The sequence below is a fragment of the Ahaetulla prasina genome, chromosome 3, assembly GCF_028640845.1.
Source record: "Ahaetulla prasina isolate Xishuangbanna chromosome 3, ASM2864084v1, whole genome shotgun sequence".
Lineage (NCBI taxonomy): Eukaryota > Metazoa > Chordata > Lepidosauria > Squamata > Colubridae > Ahaetulla > Ahaetulla prasina.
This window is the reverse complement of record NC_080541.1, coordinates 8,583,241-8,610,397: the sequence shown is the minus strand read 5'-3', so window position 1 is coordinate 8,610,397 and position 27,157 is coordinate 8,583,241. Positions and strand designations below refer to the sequence as shown.

Sequence of the window (27,157 nt, the reverse complement as noted above, 5' to 3'; positions counted from 1 at the left end):
TGATATGTCTCGGTTCCTGGGATATAACCTATACAAGATGGCAATCACCAGGTAACTCGTCACAGCCTGACAAATTCAATACCACCTTTCTATCCTACCTCAATTCATCCAACCCATCTAATATATGGAAGGCCCCAGAAAACATGTATTGGATTTGTGGACGGCTGGCTTATGAACAGCTTCCCTTTAATTGGTCAGGCTCCTGCATTCTAGGCTGGATTAAGCCATCATTTTTCCTTTTACCCATTCAAGCAAGACAAGTATTGGGGGTACCAGTATATGAACATCTGGGACAAAGGACTAAAAGAGGCTTATTTCCAGCCTACAAAATGGATGGAACACACCCTGATTCACCATTTTCATCCTTCCCATGTAAAAATCTAGCAGAATATGAGGAAAAGGACACCTCCGATTTGCAAATCTGGACCAATGAGAGAATTGTATGTACTTATGGTAGAGCAACATGGGCCGAGGATGGATCCTGGGGCTACCGGACTCCTGTCTATTTGTTAAACCGTCTCATACGTTTGCAGGCAATATTAGACATGGCTGGCATACGAATCAGCACTGCCCTCAACGTGCTATCAGATACCACAGATAGATTAAGGACAGCAGTATACCAAAATAGACTAGCCTTGGACTACATTCTAGCCAAAGAAGGAGGAGTATGTGGTAAATTCAATCTGTCTAACTGTTGTCTGCAGATCGATGAGACAGGTACAGTAATCAAGCAGTTAACCACTGAGCTAAGACAGCTTACATATAACCCCGACCAAGTATGGCACAAAGGAGTGAATCTCAAGGAAGTCTTGGTAGTTGGTTCCCGAAATTACCTGGCTTGCAGGCAATCATGGCCCTCATAGGCCTTATTGCAGCTGGTTGTGTCCTCATTCCTTGTGTACTACCAATCTTTGTGCGCACTATATCCAACAGCTTATCCTTGATAGCCAAAGAAACGCTACGGCTCAGGTTATGGCCATGTGGCAGCTAGGACACATGACCTCAGAGGTAAACGATGAAGGGTATGTTACTCTTCTGCCTTGAGATGAGTAACAAAGGGGGGAATAAGGTGGGTTGGTAAAGGAATATGAGAACCAAACAGACAGGTATCAAGCAGTAGGCCTTGTTCTGAAAGAAACATCTTTGGTCAAGCAAAAAGCCTTGTCAGCTGAAACAGATAAGCAGCTGCCTCCGGTGGACCATATACCCCCTACCACCCAGAAATATGCTGTGCTCAGATAACCACATCCTGCTGCCGTTGCAGATATTATGCTTTACCATAACTGTAAACTTGTCTGTGTGACCCCCTGATATAATATCAGTTCCCCATTTCTGTTATTCTTGGAACTATACCCATATATGGAATGTAACATGCTGAGATAACATATTTGCTGCTTGCACGTAGCTATAAGGTATATAAAGCCTGGCTGGAAATCCCCTAATTTGTTCAGACTTACAGCCTTGTTCTGTACTTGAACCTGCGCATATATAATAAACCCTTCCTTCCCAGAGGAGCTGGCTTGTGTCTTGTCTTTTCTACAACAAGAACAATTAACCAATGGAACTGCTTGTCGCCAGAAGTTCTGGGTGCTTGATCACTGGAGGTTTTTAGAAAAGACTGGACAGCCATTTCTCTGAAATGGCATACGCTCCCTCCAAAGTCCCTTCTAAGCGTTATTTTGTTATTCTGACTTCTTTCCCAGGCCCTCCACTCAGATCCAAAATGTGGCTCTGATAGTTGATCACAGCTCCTCTGTTTTTTTTTATGTGTAATAGCTTTAGCATTTAGGATCAGAGCTAAGTTAGTTGCTTTTCGATTAATAAGGTAAAGGTAAAGGTTCCCCTCGCACATACGTGCTAGTAGTTGCCGACTCTAGGGGGCGGTGCTCATCTCTGTTTCAAAGCCGAAGAGCCAGCACTGTTCGACGACGTCTCCGTGGTCATGTGCCCGGCATGACTCAACGCCAAAGGTGCACGGAATGCTGTTACCTTCCCACCAAAAGTGGTCCCTATTTTTTCTACTTGCATTTTTACGTGCTTTTGAAACTGCTAGGTTGGCAGAAGCTGAGACTAGTAACGGGAGCTCACCCCATTACACGGCAGTGCTAGGGATTCGAACCGCTGAGCTGCCGACCTTTCGATCGACAAGCTCAACATCCTAGCCCCTGAGCCACCGCGTCCCTTTACCTTTCGATTAATATATTAATATATATTAATATATATTAATATATATTAATATATATTAATATATATTAATATATTATATATTGATATAATTAATATTAATATATTAATATAATTAATATAAATATATTAATATATTAATATTATATTTATATTAATATGTTAATATAATATTATATTAATATATAATAAAATATATAATATATATTAATACATTAATATATTTTGATTAATATATAATCCTTAAAAGGGCTCTTCTGTAGGGAGAATCCTGCATGGTCTAATTCAATGGTCCCTGACCTTTCTGTTTTTATAGAAGACAATTTTACCATGGACCTGTGTGTGTGTGTGTGAGAGAGAGGGGGGGGGAGGGGGGGGAGGGAGGGAGGGGGAAGGGAGTGGGGAGACAAGTATACAGTTCGGGAAAGAAGCACAGACAGAAGTGGTAAATTAAATAGTGGGTACAGGGGTGGGTTCTACTTACCTTTATTACCGGTTCGCAATGGAGCCCCATGTATGCATTTGCTTTGCTCGTGTGCACACACGCTTCTGCACATGCGCAGAAGCTTTCTGATGACATCGGAGTTGGTGGGCGGAGCCTCCCTCTGGTTTTACTACTGATTCTATAGAACCAGTCCGAATCGGGGTCAACCCACCACTGAGTGGGTGGCTCATGCATGGAGTAAAATAAGTGCGGGATTGTTACTTAAGGCCTGCCACCAGATGATTTTGCTCCAGTCCAGAGGACAATCAAAATAAACACACAGGGAAGATTTCACTAGAACAGGGGTCTCCAACCTTGGCAACTTTAAGCCTGGTGGACTTCAACTCCCAGAATCCCCCAGCCAGCAAACTGGCTGGGGAATTCTAGAAATTGAAGTCCACCAGGCTTAAAGTTGCCAAGGTTGGAGACCCTTGCACTAGAAAGGGCTTTCTTTTGCTCCAGGAGAAAAATTGGAATAAAGAACTGGAAAAGGCTTAATAGGAAGAGGTTTTTGTTGTTGTTGTTGTTCTGCTCTGAAAGAAAATTAGAAGACACAGAGAAATCTTCACTGAAAGAGGGTCTCTGATTTTGCTCCGGAGGAAACCCGGAGAAGCAGAAAGAGGGGGAATGACCACCACCTGCACTTTTCAATGGTCCGGCACAGTGATTCCCTTCCAGATTAGCCCTGTGGCTTTCTGTTTCTAAGAAAGTAGAAAGGAAGGTGGGGGAAGAAGAGACCATTCTAACTCACCCGTCCAGACAAACAAACCATCTGGAGTAAAGCAGGGAGTTTTGACCGGCGATATTCTATGAGTTTCTCAAGCGCTGAGCTGGTTTGCAGCTTTGCAACATTTTACGAGGGCCTCCTAATGAGGTGATAATTGCACTTGGCTGAACGCCCAGACATCTCCTTTAAGCTAGTTAAGAGCTGCCGAACGGATAGGAAAAAAGCGGCAAAAAGTGTCGGTTTATTATTCTATTGTGTTTGCTTGCTTTTTCTGTTTCTTACTTCCGCTGAGGGGAAATGAGACAAAGACCGATCATCAGCTGTTTCTTAGCTCAGCTGAAGTGCAACAAGCCCGTCTGCCACGCGAATCAGCTGAGCTAAGAAACAACAGAATATAGGAGAGGTGAGAGGAGAGGGGGCAGGTGAGTGGGGGCAATCAAAATTTTCCCTACTGGTTCTCCAAACCAGTCAAAAAATTTCCCTACCCGGATGCCATAACCAGTCCAAACTAGCTGAATAGCACCTCTGACTTGAAATCACCCTAAAAGAATGGCGGGAGAGCAGGCTTATTATTAATAATAGGATATGATGGGATGGGATGGGATGAGATGAGATGAGATGGGAAGGGAGGGGACGGGATGGGATGGGACGGGACGGGACGGGAAGGGACGGGATGGGACAGAACAGGACAGAACAGAACAGAACAGAACAGAACAGAACAGAACAGAATAGAATAACTTTATTGACGCTTTGAATGTACACTAATCGGCATACATTAAAATGAAATGTCATTGTATACAGCTCTCAAAGGGTCACCACCTCCAATATACAGTCCATGAACATGACATTATTACAGAAGCTATATATATTTAGTAAAAAAACAAAGCCACTAATGAATGATGATTAATAATAAACTTATTATAAAAGATAATTGAATGATACTATGTCTGAAATTTTTCAAGATCAAAAATGTCGTATTTTGTGTTAAACAGATAAAACATTTCAACTACAACATTTCCCATTAAACAAGTTCTTCGGATTGAAAAATGAGGACACAGCAACGCTTCCTGTTTACATAGTTTTTGTTGTTAAGTACTTTGCTCAGTAAATTTGATCACATCTGTATGTTCTTAAGGAAAGCACATGTGATATCCATAATAAACTTCTACCTTAAAATATTGCATATGCAAATTTATGACTCTTCACAATTGGCTTTCACTCATGGTTTCCTGCTCTTCCATGCTTCCCTTCTCATCCCTGAAGACTCTTTGCAGAGCAACCTTGTAAGATGCTCTGGACTGATCCTTTCCCCTCTTAGTCCTCCCCACTAAAAAATAAAGAAGAGGGTTGATGCTGCTGTTGAGAGTGGCACATCCTACCCCAATGGTCATGAGGAGGGGATTATAGGAACCAAAATATTCCATGACGTGAAAGACATACATTGGGAGAGAAAAAAGGAGAAAGAAGAGGAGAGCCAGCAAGATGGTGGTGAGCAGTTTCCTTTGATTGCGTTGCATTTTAGAGCTTATATAAATCCAGAGAGTCACAGAAGACACAACCATGAGAGGTGTACAAAGTAAACCATTCACAATCAGCTGGTAAAGCAAAGGTGAACTTCCATAGGTTCTGGTCTGGTGGAGAATGAAGTGCACCGCAGTGAGCAGGAAGGAGAGGATCCAGATGAGGCCACAAACAAGTCTGGATAAATATGGAGGACGATGGCAGCGATGCCAGAGTGGGAAGTGAACAGCCACACACCTGTCCAGGCTGATGGCCGTCAGCAGAAACTGGCTGGCAGAATAGGTGAAGAAAAAGAACTCAAAAAGTAAGAAGAAAAAGGCATTGATAAGGTATGTTTGGTGACTCAAAGTAAACACTGACAAAAATATAGTTGCAGTAATGAGGGATGTGATGACCCCAAAATCTGCAATGGAGAGATTCAGGATGAAAGTGGTGAAAGGATTCTTCTTAATGGAAAAGGCCAGGAGATAAATTGTCATTCCATTTCCCACCAGGCCTAAAATGCAAATAAGGGCAATGAAGCCATTGAGAAGATTTCGTGTTAAATTATCAAACAGTTGATCATAAGGAGAAGAAAAAAATTCAGTTATTTTAGAAACATTTGGAGCAATTTCACTAGTATTGAAAGGCAAGTAGACCAATTCAAAAACACTTGCAGGATTTAGAGGAATTCGAAATTCGTCCTGTATCCTAATAACACAAGGAAAGAAAAAGAGAATCAGTCCTTTTTAGTGAAATACATACATACTGTAGGAAGGCCCACCCGCTTCCCAGATTAAAATATTCTTTATTCTTAATATTAAAAAGAGGCAGAATATTTTGTATCATAATATACTTACACGTGTCTTCCATGTATCGCAGCAGAGAAGTCGTCTTGCATACCACTACCTAAGGAAGCAATTATAGTAAGTCATTATTTTGATCAATAACAGTAGAAGCAAAAATGTGAATGTGCTTTAGAAACTTATATCCATACAGATTTGTTTTTTTTCTGAATGGCAGTCTGTGAATGTATAAATAAAATAATCTCCGGTACGTTTTTTTCCCTGTGATTGACCAGATGATCATTAGCCCATATTCAGTCTCTGTGGTCCTCTAAGCTGCCCTGGAATTATTTAACCTGATAATTAATTCAAAATATTATTTTAAATGTTCATTTTGAATAGCAAACTATGTTCCCCACCTTGCTTGTCCTTCAATTTCAGAAATGCTTTTAGCCTCTAATTATTTTTTTTTTCTAATTAAAGAAGAACAAAGAGGTTGACTCCATCCCTTGTGTCCTTCCAAAGGACAATTCGGGGAGGATGTGGCCGGCAGGAAGCGACAGGTGTCAGTGTGTTGATATTCTCTGTAATACTTAGTTTATGAATGATTCCATCGGAAGCCATTTTGTGAATGCACCCACTGAATGTTTTACAGATTAATACCGTATATACTCGAGTATAAGCCGAGTTTTTCAGCACGTTTTTTGTGCTGAAAAACGTCCCCTCGGCTTATACTCGAGTATATACGGCTTATACTCGAGTTTTTTTTTTCTTTTTTTCACATTATACCGGATGGTGCAAACTTGGTGGGCTTTTGCATTAGCGCGGGGAAGCCCTGCCGGTGCAGTGAGAGGGCGGGGCGGGGGAGCCGCCAGCCTTCTCGGCTGAGGGAGGGAGGCTTTCCCTGACCGGTAGCTGCCTCATTTCCCTCCCTCGGCTTATACTCGAGTCCCCAGTTTACCCCAGTTTTTTGGGGTAAAATTGGGGACCTCGGCTTATACTCGGATCGGCTTATATTCGAGTATATACGGTAGATTAACAGAGTTGGAAGGGACCTTGTAGATCATCTAGTCCAGTGGTAGTCAGCTTGGTCCCTACCACCCACTAGTGGGCGTTCCAGCTTTCATGGTGGGCGGTAGGGGTTTTGTCCGATACTGAAGTACGTTCCTTTTTTTTTTATTTAATTGACTTTTTAAAAATATTTCATAGCATTATTTAAAAACATTTTCATTAGGTTTTCATAAAATTTCCCGTGACAATTTAAATTTCTGAAAATATACTAATTGTGTTGCTCGCGCATAAGTTTAGTTTACGTTACGTAAGTGAAACTAAATGGTGCTATACTGCGATTGCAAACAAAAGAGCCTCGTCCCAGAATAGCTCACACATCTCCCCCCACACCACCCAGCTGTAACAGACAAATAGAGCTGGTAGCCAGCGCCCCCCCACCCCAAACCCAATCCACGATGCGCGAGAGGTGGGCAGTTAGAAAATTTTACTACATTTTACAACATGTTAAGCATATTACATTTTGTAAAGTTTTGTAAAGTTTGTAAAGTTAACAAACTAGACAGGTCTTTAGCATATGCAATAAGAAAAATAAAAAAAAAGTATTATTGGAAAGATAGAATATAAAGGTAAAGAGGTATATTAACAGAATATGATCAAAAAGGTCTTTTTAGAATTTTATACAAAGCTATATGCTAGCGACCCAATTCAAGATACAGATATAGATAGATATCTAATTGACTTCAAATCTAATATCAGCAGCTAGACTATTGGTAGTGCAATAGTATGATTATATAAAAAAGTATATAAAAAGTATATAAAAGTATGACTATAACTTGTTGCTGGCAATCCTTATGATTTATATTGATATATTGACCATCAATTGTATCTTTTCTTTTATGTACACTGAGAGCCTATGCACCAAGACAAATTCCTGGTGTGTCCAATCACACTTGGCCAACAAAAAATTTCTATTCTATTCTATTCTATTCTATATTGGAAGAAGGAACATTTGCTTACTATTGAATATGTATGAATAGAATGTAAGAATTGTATCTGTATTTCTTTTTTGTAAAAGGGGTGTTAAGGTTCCAGCGGAGGATGGGAGTTTATGGATAGTTAGCGTATTTTAGCTTATGATTGTTAGATGTTATAGCCTGTATTTTGCTCTGGGAAGTCCGACACACACACACACACACACACACACACACACACACACACACAAGCAGGAGACCCTACACCCTTTCTGACAAACGACAGTCTAATCTCTTCTTGGGAGCTTCCAGTGATAAAATGCCAATGCAATCCCCAACCTCAGGAGGAAATGGACAATAGGAACTTAGGATTCAGTGATAGAGTTTCAATTTTGGAATAAGCTCACAAAGAATTAGGAACCAACCTGCCTTCCATTGAGGACCTGTATACTGCACGAATCAAGAAGAGGGCCGTGAAAATATTTACAGATCCCTCACATCCAGGACATAAACTGTTTCAACTCCTACCCTCAAAACAACGTTATAGAGCACTGCACACCAGAACAACTAGACACAAGAACAGTTTTTTCCCCGAAGGCCATCACTCTGCTAAACAAATAATTCCCTCAACACTGTCAAACTATTTATTAAATCTGCACTACTATTGATCTTCTCATTGTTCCCATCACCAATCTCTTTCCACTTATGACTGTATGATTGTAACTTTGTTGCTGGCAATCCTTATGATTTATATTGATATATTGACCATCATTTGGGTTGTAAATGTTGTACCTTGATGAACGTATCTTTTCTTTTATGTACACTGAGAGCATATGCACCAAGACAGATTCCTTGTGTATCCAATCACACTTGGCCAATAAAAAAAATTCTATTCTATTCTATTCAGAATTTTGTTAACAGTAATACCCAGAAAGGAAAGGAAAGTATATATATATAATATAGTTTTCATGATGTTCCTACCTTCTGAGTAATTAAATAGCTGCTCCATTGTGCGGAAAGTGTTGTTTCCTTCCTTAGAAGAGTACATGTCCATGGATAAGGTGGACCACCTGGGGCACTGTAATTTAAAGGGAAATAAAATTATTAAAAGAAAAAAAAACTTGACTGTTCTTCTGATTGTTGAAATGGCTGAAAGAAATTGTATTCCTGGAGAATTCCGAGTCATTATTGGTTTGTCATCCAGACATGAAGCAATAAAATGCATTTACAGTCCAGGACCAAATGTAATCAAAAGATCAGGAGAACATTACAAGAACCCTAAGAAAGACATTTTGAAAAATGAGGAAAAATCTTCAAAAAATGGGGCGGTTTTCATAAAAACATATTAAGGTTTATTGAGGTCAGAGATGAGAAGACGGATGTCACACCTGTCGGGAAAAAAGTTGCTGGGAAATTGAATTTAATGTCTCTGGAGATCATCCAAATCGTGGTTGTCCCAAAACTCAATTGGACTTTATTTGGGCTTTCTTTGAAAATATTCTGCTTCTCATCCAGGACCTTCTTCAGAACCCAAAATGGGGTATTTTGGAAATAACAAATTAGCACAGCACAATTTCTACCTTTATTATAGCCATACCTGATAATGATAGGAGAAATCTCCAGAAGGAAGAAGAGGTCTTTTCCAGAATCTAAGGACGAGATCTTTATTTATTTATTTATTTGTCACAACGGTATATATAAGCATAAGCAAGAAATAACTATACAATATATAAGCATATATATAAGCATAAGCATGAAATAACTATATGAATTGGATACAATCAAAGGGAACATTAGGACAGGAACGGTAGGCACGCTGGTGCTCTTATGCACGCCCCTTATAGACCTCTTAGGAATGGGGTGAGGTCAATAGTAGACAGTTTTTGGTTGAAGCTTTGGGGATTTTGGGAAGAGACCAGAGAGTCTGGTAGTGTATTCCAAGCATTAACAACTCTGTTACTAAAGTCATATTTTCTGCAATCAAGATTGGAGTGGTTAACATTAAAATTAAATCTATTGTGTGCTCATGTATTGTTGCGATTGAAGCTGAAGTAGTCTTTGACAGGAAGGAACTTGTAATGGATGATTCTATAAGTTAAACTCAGGTCTTGTCGAAGGCGACGTAGTACTAAATTTTCTAAACCCAGGATTTCAAGTCTGGTGGCATAAGGTATTTTGTTGTATTCAGAGGAGTGGAGAACTCTTCTTGTAAAATATTTCTGGACACGTTCAATTGTATTGATGTCAGAAATGTGGTATGGGTTCCAAACAGTCGAGCTGTATACAAGAATTGGTCTAGCAAATGTTTTATATGTTCTGGTTAGTAATGTAGTGTTTTTGGAGAAGAAGCTACGCAAGATTAGGTTTACAACTCTTAAGGCCTTTTTTGCGATGTAGTTACAGTGGGCTTTGGCATTTAGATCATTTGATATGAAAACTCCAAGGTCTTTTACAGTGTAGGGGTCATCTATAAGGTAATGTCCATCAAGCTTGTACTTCATGTTTAGGTTCTTTTTTCCAATATGTAAGACTGAGCATTTGCTGGTTGAGATTTGTAGTTGCCAAGTTTTAGACCATTCGGATACAAAGTCAAGGTCTTTTTGAAGGGTAGCTGTATTGTTGGTGGTGTTAAATAGTTTGACATCATCAGCAAAGAAAACACAATTACTTGTAATATGGTCACAGAGATCATTTATGTATAATATGAAGGGTGTTGGTCCAAGAACGCTGCCTTGGGGAACGCCACTTTTGACAGGAACAGGATTTGATAGAGCATTGCCAATTTTGACCACTTGTCTCTTTGATAGGAAAGCTATTATCCAATTGTGGAGGGATCCTGAGATGCTGTAGGATTTTAGTTTTAGGAGAAGTTTATCATGTACTACTGAGTCAAAAGCTTTACAGAAGTCTATGTAGATTGCATCTATTGCTTTGCCCCGATCAAGATTTGTAGTCCATATGTTTTTGCAGTGAAGAAGTTGTAAATTACAGGATAATTTTTTTCTGAAACCAAATTGTTTATTAGAGAGTAGGTTGTTTGTTTCTAGGTGGAGGGTAATGGGAATTCTTGAAGTCCAGGACCTTTAAAGGAAAGGAACGTCTTATGGCAGGAATCATTCATTCCTAAGCCATTTTGTGAATGCGCCCACTGAATGTTTTACACCAGGCCTGTCAAATTGGTGGCTCATGGGATGGATGCCTCATGTGTAGGTCATGCCCACCTGGCTTCCACAAAGAAAAAAAAGTTGTGATACTTCACAATACGTCACGTGACACCTATATGTTACAGATCAATAGATTAACAGAGTTGGAAGGGACCTTGTAAGGCATCTAGCCCAACCCCCCACCCAAGCAGAAGACCCTGCACCATTTCTGACCAATGGCAGCCCAATCTCTTCTTGAAAGCTTCCAGTGATAAAATGCCAATACAATCCCCAACTTCAGGAGAGAGTGGACAACAGGAACTCATGATTCAGTGATAGAGTTTCAATTTTGGAATAAGCTCACAAAGCTTATTTGAACCCTTGAGGTCTTCATTAAGAGTAGTACCCACAAAGGAAAGGAAATTTTATATATAATATAATTTTCATGCTGTTCAGACCTTCTGAGTAATTTAATTGCTGCTCTATCTATCTATAGATAGGCAAAGGTTTTGCATCAAAATGTATTGAGCAACAAACGATAAGTTTCAAAGCAGTTGCACGCCAGCGTACCACTATATACCTCTATCTGTTTATTTGTCTGTCTCTCATCTATCTCTCATCTGTCTGTCTGTCTGTCTGTCTGTCTGTCTGTCTATCTATCTATCTATCTATCTATCTATCTATCTATCTATCTATCTATCATCTATTTCTATCTTTCGACACCCACACCCATACCCTGGGTTGCATGCAAAGGTACCAGTGTCTGCTTCTATCTATGTATCTGTCTGTCTCTTATCTATCTATCTATCTATCTATCTATCTATCTATCTATCTATCTATCTATCTATCTATCTATCTATCTATCTATCTATCTATCTAATCTTTTGACACCCACACCCCTACCCTCACAACAAATCCTTAAAAAATTGTTCTATTCCAAAAACAGCCAAACAACATTAATAATAAAATCGAAGAAGAGGTTTCCGAATGAAAAGGAAAGATTACTAAGGTTCTTCTATTCCAGAATTTTACCAGGTGAGGTTTGTGCCAGCCAGAAATATGGACTTGAAATCACCAAAGATGAATGGCAGGAGGGGAGGCTTACTATTAATAATAGGACAGGGCAGGACAGGGCAGGGCAGGGCAAGACAGGGCAGGGCAGGGAGGGCAGAATGGAACGGAATGGAACAGAATAGAATAGAATAACTTTATTGACACTTTGAAAATACACTAATCGGCATACATTAAAATGAAATTTCATTGCATACAATTCTCAAAGGGTCACCGCCTCCAATATACACTCCATGAACTTGACATTATTACAGAAGCTACGTATATTTAGTAAAAAAAAAAGCCACTAATTAATGACTATTAATAATCAACTTATTATAAAATATAATTGAAGGATACCATGTCTGAAATTTTTCAAGATCAAAAATGTCGTAATTTTTGTATTAAACAGCTAAAGCATTTCAACTACAACATTTCCCATTAAACAAGTTCTTCGGATTGAAAAATGGGGACACAGCAACACCTCCTGTTTACATAGTTTTTGTCTTTAAATACTTTGCTCAGTAAATTTGTATCAATTCTGTATGTTCTTAAGGAAAGATGATAATGGATGATTGCTTAAATGGGCAGCAGCCAAGAAAGCTAATACAATCTTTGGTTGTTTAAATAGAGGCATAGAATGAAAATCATGTGAAGTATTACTACCACTTTATAAAGCCTTAGTAAGATCGCACCTGGAATACTGTATCCAGTTTTGGTCACCACATTACAAAAAAGAAGTTGAAACTTTGGGAAAAGGGAAGAGAAGAGCAACTAAGACGATTAAAGGGCTGGAGACGAAAACATCTGAAGAATGGTTGCAGGATCTGGATATAGCCAGTCTAGAGAAAAGAAGGACTGGGGTGACCTGATACCAGTATTCCAGTTTTTGAGAGGTTGCCACAAAGAAGAAGGGGGTCAATTTATTTTCCAAAGCACCAGAAGGCAAGACAAACAATGGATGAATTAAGGAGAGAAGCAACCTGGAATTAAGGAGAAACTTCCTAACAGTGAGAACAATTAATCAGTGGAACGACTTGCCTACAGAAGTAGTTGGCGCTTCATCGCTGAAGGTTTTTTAAAAAGAAACTGGACAGCCACTTGTCTCAAATTGTATAGGATTTCCTGTCTGAGCAGGGGGTTGGAGTAGAAGACCTCCAAGGTCCCTTCCAGCTCTATTCTGATTGATTGATTGATTGATTGATTGATTGAACGTCTATGTGCTCGCTAAAAACTGATAATGACTTGATGGCACATAATCAATCAATCATAGAGATAAATTCCAGGTATGGGATGTATGCATAGAATGCCTACCTTTTGATATGCAAATTATACTGAGTTGTCCTATTTCAGGATGTCTTCATTCTAATTGCTGATCTGGCATCAAAAGTAGTCCTCTCCTCTCCCAGGTTTCCAGCAAAGTGTAAACACAGAGATGGTCTTGGCTCAAGAAGAGTGAAACATCAATTCTTCAAGACATTCCTTATAAAGCCATTCAATTCCGAATCATTAGTGTTTGGCAGAACTGCACAATCATTCTTAGTATCCAAAAGTTGTTTTGTTTTCCTGTTTAAATGACCCTCAATGGGCAATTACATTTCCTGATTAAATTACCCTTAATGGGTACCATCACAGAAGGAAAAGAAGCAAGAAAGGGGAAAGTTGGATCTCTTTTTTTTTTTATTTCTTCCCTGGGGATGTCAGACACGAGAGAGCATCAAGTGCATGGAATGGAATAGAATAGAATAGAATTTTTATTGGCCAAGTGTGATTGGACACACAAGGAATTTGTCTTGGTGCATATGCTCTCAGTGTACATAAAAGAAAAGATACGTTCATCAAGGTACAACATTTACAACACAATTGATGGTCAATATATCAATATAAATCATAAGGATTGCCAGCAACAAGTTATAGTCATACAGTCATAAGTGGAAAGAGATTGGTGATGGGAACTATGAGAAGATTAATAGTAGTGCAGATTCAGTAAATAGTTTGACAGTGTTGATGGAATTATTTGTTTAGCAGAGTGATGGCCTTCGGGAAAAAGCTGTCCTTGTGTCTAGTTGTTCTGGTGTGCAGTGCTGTATAGCGTCGTTTTGAGGGTAGGAGTTGAAACAGTTTATGTCCAGGATGCGAGGGGTCGGTAAATATTTTCACGGCCCTCTTCTTGATTCGTGCAGTATACAAGTCCTCAATGGAAGGCAGGTTGGTAGCAATTATTTTTTCTGCAGTTCTAATTATCCTCTGAAGTCTGTGTTTTTCTTGTTGGGTTGCAGAACCGAACCATAGTTCGAACCATAGGAACCATAGTTCGAACCATAGGAAAAAACCATAGTGTCAATAAAGGAGAATATTTGCAGCTCGGGGTTAAAATGAGGAGTCCGTGGTCCTCTTTGAGGTTCCAGATGTTTCATTCCCAAAATAAGGTGACATCTAGTTACCTAGTTTGGGTAATGAAACATCTGCTAGAAAACCGTCAACCTCAAAGAGTACCAATGGACCCCCCCCCCCCCAGAAACAAAATAGTTTTCTGTACAGCTCAAGAAATGAAAACACTCAAAATACTCAAATCGGATGAAACAAAATTAGAAGGTATTGAGGGAGCTGCCATTGTTAGCCCTTGAAGGTTCTCCAGACCAGGACATAGGCCTGCAAGATTCTCTTCTTATAGCCTGCCTCCATATAGTTTAGTTTGAGTCTTCTTTTTCATCCCCTCTTCTTGTATCTAATAATAATACTAACAACAACAGGGTTGGAAGGGACCTTGGAGGCCTTCTAGTCCAACCCCCTGCCCAGGCAGGAAACCCTACACCATCTCAGTCAGATGGTTATCCAACATTTTCTTAAGAATTTCCAGTGTTGGAGCATTCACAACTTCTGCAGGCAAGTCGTTCCACTTATTAATTGTTCTGTCAGGAAATTTCTCCTTAGTTCTAAATTGCATCTCTCCTTGATTAATTTCCACCCATTGCTTCTTGTTCTACTACTTTATGGCCAGTCCATAAAGCAGCGGGTTTCTTTTCTCAGAATGGGGCGCTGCCTTCCACACCTCAAATGAGCTAACTTACAGGACATGTCCAAAATCAGACTCCTATGGAATTGAATTTTGACATTTAAAAAAAAATTATCATAAAATTATCATAAAGCATTTTATTGACCTGCTCTAAATTGTCACAATCACTCCTGATGTTTGACTGTGATATACAGTTCCACAGGGGCTATTTTCAAGGAAAATACATTCCTGAATATCTCCCCGCATTTTTAAGAACCGTTCTAGTGAAAGCACATTAGAACTCGGATGCTGTTGAAAGCATTGAGCAATCTGGTAAACCACCTAGCAAAGTGGCAGGCAATTCTTTGGGTCAGAGGAGGAGGAGGAGGAGGAGGAGGAGGAGGAGGAGGAGGAGGAGGAGGAGGAGGTGGAGGAGGAACCTTCAACAGTGCTTTCCTGAGAGTTGTGAGGAGATGAGAAACGGCCTATATTAAATGTGGAAGGAAGAAAAACCCAGCAGGTCACAGGTTGCCTAGCAAATAATAAATCTTCAAAGACTTTTTCACTCCACATAATTTTGGCATATTAGCGTATGCCTTTTGTTTGTTTCTCATAAAAATCTGTCTAATAATCAAGATTATTATCTATGCATTTATCAGGTAAAGAGGTGGTCAACTTCTTTTAAACCTTACGTTCAGTGATGAAATCCAATTTTTTTTACTACCAGTTCTGTGGGCGTGCCAGGGGAAGGATACTGCAAAATCCCCATTCCCACCCCACTCCAGGGGAAGGATACTGCAAAATCCCCATTCCCTCCCCACTCCAGGGGGAAAGATATTGTAAAATTTCCATTCCCACCCACTCTGGGGTCAGCCAGAGGTGGTATTTGCTGGTTCTCAGAACTGCTCAAAATTTCCACTACCGGTTCTCCAGAACCTGTCAGAACTTGCTGGATTTCATCCCTGCTTACATTGTTTTCAAGATATATTCCATGACATAATGGAATGGCAGAATTTGGAGACTTTCGTTCTGCGCCTTCTTCATAAGGACTATACCAATCCTTGTGATACATTCAAATCTGCCTTATTGTAAATTGGATACTTGAAGCTTCTTTGTTTTTTCATTTCACTAATTTAATTCCTTTTAATGGAAGGCTAAATCTTTTGCATTCGGCTGTTTAATGCTCTAATTCTCCAGGCCTATCTAAAATCATTTCCTTCTTCTATTAGGAGAGAAAATGCTTTACAATCAACATCTCTTTTCCACTGCTTGTAGAAAATATGCCTTATTCATCAAAGAACCAACAAACGAAAGCTTTTAAATAGTGTAGCACCCATTATAGTTATCAGAAACTTCAAGCTAAGCAGGAAATTATATTTTCAAGAACATTTCCATGTAGATGCCCCAAAGGATCGCCCAGAAGCATTACTTCATTCCTTATGGATGGAGGCAAACAGACACAAATCCAAGATCCATTGGACCCCACCTCTGCCCATTGTATGTATTAAAGAGGTTTCATGCCTGGGAGTCATCTTTTGCATTGGGCCTTCAGGCCTGCCACATTTACTACTGTGGGAAACTGGAAGGGGGGATTGTATGGAGCATGGGTGATATATAGTCATAATAACATTCCTTTCTCAGAGCATCAAGGACAGCTTGCCTGCACCTGGAAGGCTGGAACTGGGAGGCATCTCCAGTTGGGACGGTGCATTGATTGGACCATGTGATGGACATGTGGGTGCTGGGCAGGGACTTGGACTTTCCTTTGGGTGGGGAAACCCTGGAAGCTTTCAGATCTGGGTTTTCTCAGATGCGCCAATATGACATTGCTAATAAAATGGAACTTTGAGGGAACTCAGAGTTTTCCTTCGTTGGGGGTGTTACTTGGAACCCTGGCAAGAGGTTTCTCTCAATGTCCTCCTATAGTTATCTTAAGGAAAGGCAGGACAATACAAAATAGCATGGCCACTGTGTTTCACCATGAGAAGCAAATTGACAAAGCGGCTTTGAGGTAGAACATAGAATAACAAATTTGGAGGTCTTCTAGTCAAAAGTTTAATAAGGGGTTCTCTGCCCGGTTGCTGGGTGGGCATGGCCATGCTGGGCATAGCCTATTCAGCCTCCTGCACCACAGTAGGGGGCATTTTTGCCCTCCCTGGGGCTCCGGAGGCTTTTTTTGAGCCTCCGGGAGGTTGAAAATGGCCTCCCTAGGCTCCGGAGGTCCTCTGGAGCAGGGGTCTCCAACCTTGGCAACTTTAAGACTTGTGGACTTCAACTCCCAGAATTCCTCAGCCTTTGCTAAGCCTTTGCGGGCTGAGGAACTCTGGGAGTTGAAGTCCACAAGTCTTAAAGATGCCAAGGTTGGAGACCCCTGCTCTGGAGGCTTTCCCAAACTTCCGGTAGGCCCATTTTTCACCCTCCCAGAGCCTCTGTGCATACCCTGCACTTACCTGCATCCAAAACAGGCTGCATGAAGATTCCTGGGAGAGGAGGGGCAGGGTGGGCATGGCCAGCCAGGAGTGGGATTTGGGGGTTCTCCAAACTGCACAGAATCTTAGCTGGAGGTTCTCCTGAACCCCTGCAAACCCCCAGCAGCCCACTCCTGCTTCTAGTCCAACCCCATGCTCACAGCAGGAGATCCTATACCATTCCATACAAAGGGCTATCTAGTATCTTCTTGAAAACCTCCAGTGATGAAGCACCCACAACTTCTGGAGGCAGGTTGTTCCACTGATTCATTGTTTTCATTGTAAGGCAACGTCTCCTTAGTTCTAGATTGTTCTGTCCTTGATCGGTTTCCCTCCGTTGCTTCTTATCCTGCCTTCAGGTGCATTGGAGAATAGGTTGCCACCTCCCTCTTCTTTGTAGCAACCCCGAGATATTGGAACCCTGCTATCATGTCTCCCCTAGTCCTTCTTTTCATTAAACTACACATACCCAATTCCTGCAACTATTCTTCATACATTGAGGAATATATGGAGGAGCTGAGGAGGTTTCTTGAATCTCATTTAACTTTGAGCTGAAAAAATCAGAATACTCAGGAATGCAGCTTACTGAAAAATCTAGAAGACAGATAAGAAGTTCCTTGATAATTTATTAACAACCAAAGCAAGTTAAATATTATGAAGTTATTATCAGCATGACCACCAACTTGAATATGGGTGTCGCCAGGGCTGGGCTGCTACACAATGGTGATATTGCACTGAGAGAAGCTACAAGAGTTGTGGGGGGATTGGCAGGGGAGTTGATGATAAGAATTGTTCCAACATACTTCAAATATCTGGGGCAGGCACAGTGTTAAGATCAACAAGAAAACTCAGTGGATTTCTTCCAACGTTCACTCTCAACTTCACTGTCTTTCCAATAGGTGGCTCCAAGAGTGGTGGTAGATGCAAGTAGTCACCAACAGGGGGTGTAGTGAACAGAGGAACATTACATAAACTGGAAGCTGGATTTTTGCTTAGAGAGATTTGTGTTTTGAGATTGAGATTTATTTGCAGTTTGGAGATATGAAGATACATTGAGCTTTGAGACAAAGTTGAGAGTTTTCAAAGAAGGTGTCAGCCTGCCCCAGATCAGTGTTTGAGAAAATAAATACCCAACTCCATCATTTTGAAGAAATTGGTAATTCATACCAAACAAGTCTGTACGCAGTACAAGCTAAGCTGGAACTGGAAGTAAATCAAAACCACAGAGTCATATTCTCTCCTGAACCCTCCCGCTACTATTTATTTATTTATTTATTTATTTATTCGAATTTTTATATCGCCCTATCTCCCGAAGGACTCAGGGCGGTGTACAGCCAAATAAAAACATAAGAATAATACAAATAAAAACAACAATTAAAAAACTTATTAATTAGGCCGAAATTAAAATATCACTAAAATAGTATAAAACCCCATTAAAACTAAATTTAAAACTCAAAACCCTAGGCTAGCCCTGTGCAAATAAATAGATGTATCTTAAGCTCGCGGCAGAAGGTTCGGAGGTCGGGAAGTTGGCGCAGCCCTGGGGGAAGCTCGTTCCAGAGAGTGGGAGCCCCCACAGAGATAGCCCTTCCTCTGGGTGTCACCAGTCGGCACTGCCTGGCGGACGGCACCCTAAGGAGTCCCTCTCTGTGAGAGCATACGGGTCAGTGGGAGGCAATCGGTGGCAGTAGGCGGTCCCATAAGTAACCCGGCCCTATGCCATGGAGCGCTTTAAAGATAGTAACCAAAACCTTGAAGCGCACCCGAAAGGCCACAGGTAGCCAGTGCAGTCTGCGCAGGATTGGTGTAACATGGGAGCCACGAGGGGCTCCCTCTATCACCCGCGCAGCTGCATTCTGAACCAACTGCAGCCTCCGGATGCCCTTCAAGGGGAGCCCCATGTAGAGAGCATTGCTGTAATCCAAGCGAGATGTCACGAGTGCATTAGTGACCGTGCATAAGGCATCTGGGTTTAGGAAGGGGCGCAACTGGTGGACCAGTTGACTAGTCCAGACTAGAGGTCATACAGTAATAATCAAATGTCGTCTTCCTCCTCGGCCATGTGGAGTTTCACTTCCGATATTCTCCCTCTGTCAATCTTCTGGATGGAATGTGAAGGAAGCTGCTGCCGTTACATTCACGCGCCAAAACAGTTCCACCGTTTGTTTAAAAAGGCTCCCTCCCTCCCCGACACATGCAATGTCAGCCGAACGCTGGAAACAGTGAAAACCTCCCCCCTCCTCCATAAATCATGTAAGACACTCAGTAGAGCAAACTTTTAACAAGGTAATAAAAGAGTCAGATAATCTACTAGGAGAAATACACTTAATTAAAGCGGAGGCTGACAGAAGGGACAATTGAGGTTTTGCATTTTATGCTTTACTTGGAGCCAAAGTTTTTTCCGGCATCACAAACTGGATGATATGCTAATGAACCAGAGGGCGGACATCTTCTTGATTTCAGTTTAAAGCTAATTCCTAAAACTTTGTTACATTTGGGAAACCCCCCAAAAAAGTGTGACTCAACTTAATTGAGGACAACTTCCATTGAGGACCTGTATACTGCACGAATCAAGAAGAGGGCCGTGAAAATATTTACAGACCCCTCGCATCCAGGACATAAACTGTTTCAACTCCTACCCTCAAAACGACGCTATAGAGCACTGCACACCAGAACAACTAGACACAAGTACAGTTTTTTCCCGAAGGCCATCACTCTGCTAAACAAATAATTCCCTCAACACTGTCAAACTAGTTACTGAATCTGCACTACTACTAATCTTCTCATAGTTCCCATCACCAATCTCTTTCCACTTATGACTGTATGACTATAACTTGTTGCTGGCAATCCTTATGATTTATATTGATATATTGACCATCAATTGTGTTGTAAATGTTGTACCTTGATGAACGTTATCTTTTCTTTTATGCACACTGAGAGCATATGCACCAAGACAAATTCCTTGTGTGTCCAATCACACTTGGCCAATAAAAATTCTATTCTATTCTATTCTATTCTATTCTATTCTATTCTATTCTATTCTATTCTATTCTATTCTATTCTATTGTGATTGTTAGTTGCGAAGTCATGTCTGACCCATCGCAACCCTATGGACAATGTTCCTCCAGACCTTTCTGTCCTCTACCATCCTCTGGTATTATTGTGATACTTGCTTTATTGTGGTGGTCTGCAATCACACCCATAATAATTCCTTTGTGTGCCTGTATGTTACTTGGTTACAGACATTTCTATATAGTAGAACTGAAGATTATTAACACACTTAGATAACTTAGACCGTTAAAGACAAAGAAAAAAGTTCACATCAATATTTATTATGAACTACATATTTTGGCTGATAAGCATAAGGATGTTTTAATTTTACATCTAAAGCTAAATGTGGCATTAATAGACAACAGAAAAATTTAAAAAAATGTTATTAAGTAACAATTCTACCTTAAGCTTGATACTTTATTCTAATGTTTTAACTGTATTACTATTTACAGTTTATGAATGTAGAAAAGGAAAAGAAACAAAACCAAGTTTTGGTTAACTTGGCTAGGTGGCTCAGTGGCTAAGATGCTGAGCTTGTCGATCAGAAAGGTCGGCAGTTCGGCGGTTCGAATCCCTAGTATAAGATCTCCTGTGTGAGCGGGGGGGGTTGGGGGTTGGACTAGATGACCTCCAAGGTCCCTTCCCAAACTGTTACTGTTACTGAAGTGAACAACAAACCCACCCAAAGATTCTGGTTTCTCACTTTGTTCTTTTTTGTGTCTAGCAACCTGTAATATCTGTAAGCATTTTAGCCCTGTCTTTGAAATTATAGTGTAAATGTTTGCCATTTCTTTCAGAAAGACCCTTGTTGTGTCTCGCTCACTTTCCCCACAGCCGGGCCCCTCTTATCTCCTTCCGGACGCTGAGAAATGTCCTGGCATGCCTCCAGGCCCCAGCCCTGGCACCATGCCCAGACAGGCCGAACAAGACGAAGTGCCTGAAGTGCCTCCAGCCCCCAGCCCTGGCTCCATGCCCAGGCAAACGGAGCAACTAGACCCCTCCCCCTCCCCCACAGCTTGTGAGCCTGAGGAAGGTCAATTACCAACAGCTGGAGCCTGGAGCGATCCTCGCTTCAGGAGAATTGATAGGCAGCGGCAGCAAAAGGAAGGGAGGGGCAGGCCTGGATAAGTGCTGAGTCATGGAGCCACACCCCATGGCCTATATAAAGGATCTGCTTTCTGGAATTCTCTGAGTCAGGCAAAGTCTACCTTATATTGCTGAAGTCACTTCCTGGTCTCCTGCCTGCCTTGAGAACTTTGCTAGGACTTTGGCAGAGCTGCAGAGGCATGCCTGATACGGACTTCCTCGACCTGGCCGTCAGCGGAGGAGTGGGACACAACAACCCTAATCTAGGAACTACAAACTCCAGAAAAACAGTCAAACAGTAAACATAAGCCTAATCAAAAAACAATCAAGGGGAAAACACTCCCACCACTGCTGATAGGGCAAGCTGTAATAAACAAAGACCAAATCCCACACCCAATTCAAAATTCAAAAATTTTCCCTACTACTTCTATGGGCGTGGCTTGGTGGTCATGTGACCGGGTGGGCGTGGCTGCACAACTGACTCACACACAACATAAAAGCAGCTGGGCTTCACACAAAATGGCCCCTGAAACAAGCAGGAACTTTACAGAATCACAGAGAGCTCAATAACCAACTATCACACTTTACACAAAAATAACAGAACAGCTGCACAACTGACTAACACACACTTTTTGTATACTTTGTACACACCTGTAGCTTCCCTGCTTAACTAGCCATCTTTCCATCCAATGTCGACATTGCTTAAAATGCAAGGATTTCTATGTGTATTCAGATGAAAGAGTCAATGTAATAATAATAATAATAATAACAGAGTTGGAAGGAACTTTGGAGGTCTTCTAGTCTAACCCCCTGCCGAGGCAGGAAACCCTACACCACTTCAGACAAATGGTTATCCAACCATTTCTTAAAAACTTCCAGTGTTGGAGCATTCACAACTTCTGCAGGCAAGTTGTTCCACTTATTAATTGTTCTGTCAAGAAATTTCTCCTTAGTTCTAAGTTGCTTCTTTCCTTGATCAGTTTCCATCCATTGTTTTTTGTCTGGCCTTCAGGTGCTTTAGAGAACAGCCCGACTCCCTCTTCTTTGTGGCAGCGCCTGAGATATTGGAACACGGCTATCATGTCTCCTCTAGTCCTTCTTTTCATTAAACTAGACATACCGAGTTCCTGCAACCGTTCTTTGTATGTTTTAGCCTCCATTCCCCTATGTGTGGAAAGAGATTTGGTCCCACCTATAAGATTACAACCCCAAGTAGCAATATGGTTGATTGTGACTCAAAAGGAAGAACAGAGGTCTTGCAGGTGGATTTGGGCTCTTCTATCTCCCTCCAGTAGCTTCCCCTTCTTTGAAGACCTTTTGCAAAATGACCTTCATGCTCTCCTTGGACTGAGTTCCTTTTTTTCTCCCAACTAGAAAATAGATCACTGGATTAATGCTGCTTTTTAGACAGGACCACATTATGTTGCCTGCTTCCCAAAACATTATGTCAGGATCAGCTTCAATATTAAAAATACTAACAATCACTGCAAGGACACATAATGGGAAAGCAAGGATGAGGAAACAGAGAAGAGTAATTAAAATCATCAGTAAAAGCCGACCCTTATTTTTCAGTTTAGATTTAAGACACACTTTGATGAAAAGGAACACAGTGGAGAGTGTGATCAACGGAAGTCAAACTATAGCCGTCACAAAGAAATGGAGATTAAACAGTCTGTAGTTTAAAAAGCCTTTCATAATTCTCATAATTCCACTCAGGAGGAAAGAGGAGGTCCATAGGAGGACACAGACACTGGAGGACAAATGCTTTGGCCAGGAACAGCGATGCCAGATTGGGAAGAGGACAGCCACACACCAGTCGATGCTGGTGGCCGTCAGAAGAAAGTTTGCATTGATGTACATCATGTGGGAGAAAAAGGCACAGAACAGGAATAGAATTTTGCTTCTTAGATGATAAGCAGATTGATGGATTTTATATATAACTATAGATGCCAGGAACCCAAAGTCTGCAATGGCCAAGTTAAGGATGAATGTGGTGAAGGAGTTTCTCTTAATCTGGAAGCCAAGTAGCCAGATGATGTAGCCATTGCCCAGAAACCCAATACAACAGGTAAATAAAGTAATGCCCATCAAAGCAATCCATCCTAGATCAGAAGGGGTGATGCCTTCTTCATACTCATATGAGTCACTAGTATTGTTATATTCATAATAGTTATGTGTAGCATCCAGATTTCCTAGGCTGGAATTCATCATTAAGCTTTTGTAATCCTCTAACAATCTTTTTGAATGGAAGTTCCTATATGATGAAAAGAAAGAAGAGTGGATTCAGTTATTCCTGTCTCCTAAATAATACAAGTATTGTCATAACTTCCAATAGCTAAGGGGCTATCAACCTGTATATTCCAAAGCACCTGAAGGCAGGACAAGAAGCAATGAATCAAGACTAATCAAGGAGAGAACCAGCCTAGAAATAAGGAGAAAGAGAATAGAATAGAATAGAATAGAATAGAATAGAATAGAATAGAATAGAATAGAATAGAATAGAATAGAATAGAATAGAATAGAATAGAATTTTTATTGGCCAAGTGTGATTGGACACACAAGGAATTTGTCTTGGTGCATATGCTCCCAGTGTACATAAAAGAAAAGATACCTTCATCAAGGTACAACACTTACAACACTTAATGATAGTCATAGGCTACAAATAAGCAATCAGGAAACAATCAATATCAGTATAAATCATAAGGATACAAGCAACAAAGTTACAGTCATAAGTGGAAGAAGATGGGTGATGGGATCAATGAGAAGATTAATAATAGCGCAGATTGAGTAAATAGCATTCAGGGGAAAAACTATTCTTGTGTCTAGTTGTTCTGCTGTGCAGCGCTCTGTAGCATCGTTTTGAAGGTAGGAGTTGAAACAGTTTATGTGCAGGATGATGAAATTCTGTCAAATTTCCTGACAGAACAATAAACAGGTGGGACAGCTTATCTTCAGAAGCTTTGAGGGCTCTCTCATTGGAGGCTTTTAAGAAGAGATCTGACAACCATCTATCTGGAATGATATAGAATCTCCTGCTTCATAAGAGGGTTGGACTAGGTGACCTACAAAGTCCTTCCAATTGTGTTATTCTGTTATTCTACTTTCCCTGTGAACAGCTTGCGTGATGTGGCTGCAGTAACGAGCCAACTCCTTGAACTCTTTATTGCCACATCTAAGAAGAGTGTTGTTCCATTTGTGCTTCTCCATACATATCTGAAAATGTAATTGGTATCGGATTGCGTTAGATGGTTTCACTGTACTGAAATTCAGCAATGTTCTCTATTCTGCTTTGCTACCGTTGCTCTGATACATTTAAAATCTTCATGTGAGCTACAATTTTTTTTTTTTTAGTAATTATGTACTTTTCCAATGCTGCTTCTTGTTTTGGTGATATGTTGCCCAGAGATAATAAGAGGTCATCATAAGGAAATATATTTGAGTTAAGAGATGCTATGAGGGCAAAATGGGCAGCTTAAACATTTTGCAAAGCTACAGATACTTCCAAAAAATGGAAAATATATATACACATACACCCCCATTTTGGTCTACTTAAGTAACAGAATAATGATAACAGCATTTGAAGGACCTTGGAGGTCTTCTAGTCCAACTGCATGCTCAAGTAGGAGACCCTATACCATTTAAGACAAGTGGCTATCCAGTCTTTCTTAAAACCTCCAGTGGCAAAGCACTCACAATGTCTGAAGGCAAATTGTTCCATTAGTTAATTGTTCTTACTATTAGAAAGTTTCTCCTTAATTCCTTGATTAGTTTCCATCCATTGCCTTGCCTTCAGGTAATTTTGAAAATAGGTTGACGCCCTCTTCTTTGGGGCAGCCCCTCAAATATTGAAATCTGCTATCAGGGCTTCTTTTGAATCTTCTTAGTTCTAGGTTGATTCTCTCCTTCATTATTTAAGGATAGAAGATTTCCTGTATGAATGCGTCCAGACTTTTTGTGATTAACCAGAACTCTCCCAGTTGATCCAAAAACAAATTTTCTTACAGAACTGAAGAGCCAAAACTGATGAAAAACGATTATGGGTAAGCTAAAGAAACATCTTATTCCCTTGACCTTGAGTTCAAAATGGTTTGTTCGCTTCTGACATGCAGTTCCTGTTCTGTCATGATGGCTAAAAGTAGGTTGGAAAATGAGTGAAAACCAGGAAACTTCAACCAAGACTGTTACGACAGCCAACATATAAATGCCAGGTATAGAAATATACATATAAACATATAACATATAAATGTCAGGTGTATATACAGCTACTATTGCTCAGTTTGCATATCCCTGGGTCTAATTAAACCTTCCAAAATTGTAACTTACCTGAAAGTGACGGTCGAAAAGCTTCAAAGTTGCTGAGTGGAAGATTATTGTTTTATATTAGGGGTTTACTGTGACCAGGGATGGCAGGACCTGCAGGCAAAATCTCTTTAAGTCCTATTTAGATGTAGTTCACCAACAGAAGGGAAATCCATCCACCCGATCTTGAGTTACAAGGTTCAAAGGATTGTCTGCAGATTGGGATATCCCTGAAAGTAGAACCTGAGCAGAAATCTTCAGAGGTGTTTTTATCAAAAGAACAGGGCTCAGCATAGCAGGTAAGGATCGATCTCCTGCAGAAAAGATGGAGAGCTTTTGCTTCTGGCATGAAGAAGAAACTCTAAAAGATCTATACATACTCTGTGGAATTTCTAATCAGAAGCCTCCACCATGTGACCCCCCCCCCCAAGATGTGATGCTTGTCTGTCTAAGATAATCACCAATAGTTGAGCTTTTGTTTCTGGCACGGAGAAGAAACTCTAAAAGATCCATACATACTCTGTGGAATTTCTAATCAGAATCCAGCACCATGTGATACCAGATGTGGTCCTTGTCTCTCTAAGATAATCGCCAACAGTCAGTGTAGAAGAGAGAGAGAAAGTTGGTTGAGCCTGCTAGGGGAAGGGAACCAAAAGCCAAGGCAGGTAGAGTTAAATTTTGAAGAACTGTTCAGAAAATGTAACATCTCCTTATAAAGAAAGCTTTTGGGGATCAGGGCGAATTGTTCTCCAGATTATATTTCTTTGAAGATGCTCTGATTTAAGTAGACTATTTGCTGAGCGATGTGAGAAGATCAAAAAAAAAACAAACTTCCCTGACAGTTGGATTTTCCAGATCATAAATGGGACTTTGACCACTGAGGAAGAGAGCCAGCTGATCACAGTCATTCAAGTGTACAGTCTGTTCTTTTGTTTTGATACTATCTTTTCCTTAAGGTTTATTTCCCCTCTTAAAAATCTGAGGACTGGGATAATGAAGCTTAACATCCTTGCCTTTCTGGCTATCACCCAAAGGTGCTTTTCGGTGGTGAAATTCAATTTTTTTTTAAAATACCGATTCTGTGGTCGTGGCTTGGTGGTGGTGGCAGGGGAAGGATATTGCAAAATCTCCATTCCCACCCCACTCCAGGGGAAGGATACTGCAAAATCCCCATTCCCTCCCCACTTCTGGGGGAAAGATATTGCAAAATCTCCATTCCCACCCATTCTGGGGTCAGCCAGAGGTAGTATTTGCTGGCTCTCTGAACTGCTCAAACTTTCAGCTACCGGTTCTCCAGAACCTGTCAGAACCTGCTGGATTTCACCCCTGGTGCTTTTCTAAAAAGCAACTGGACTTTCTTATTTCTTCTTTTCTTCAAAAATATTTTGCTTTTTAGCCAAAAA

General features: G+C 40.6%; 1 protein-coding gene across 1 annotated transcript; it reads right to left on the bottom strand.

The window, feature by feature from the left end:
• Positions 1–4,211: 4,211 nt before the first annotated feature.
• On the bottom strand, positions 4,212–26,086 carry LOC131196081 (proto-oncogene Mas-like). The gene is made up of 5 exons (XM_058178508.1): positions 25,779–26,086; positions 9,260–9,311; positions 8,644–8,740; positions 5,756–5,804; positions 4,212–5,606 (listed from the first exon to the last, which is right to left on the bottom strand). The coding sequence occupies exons 3-5, from the start codon at positions 8,714–8,716 to the stop codon at positions 4,598–4,600; spliced, it is 1,131 nt and encodes a 376-aa protein (XP_058034491.1). The 5' UTR covers positions 8,717–8,740; positions 9,260–9,311; positions 25,779–26,086; the 3' UTR covers positions 4,212–4,597.
• Between the last annotated feature and the right edge of the window lie 1,071 nt (positions 26,087–27,157).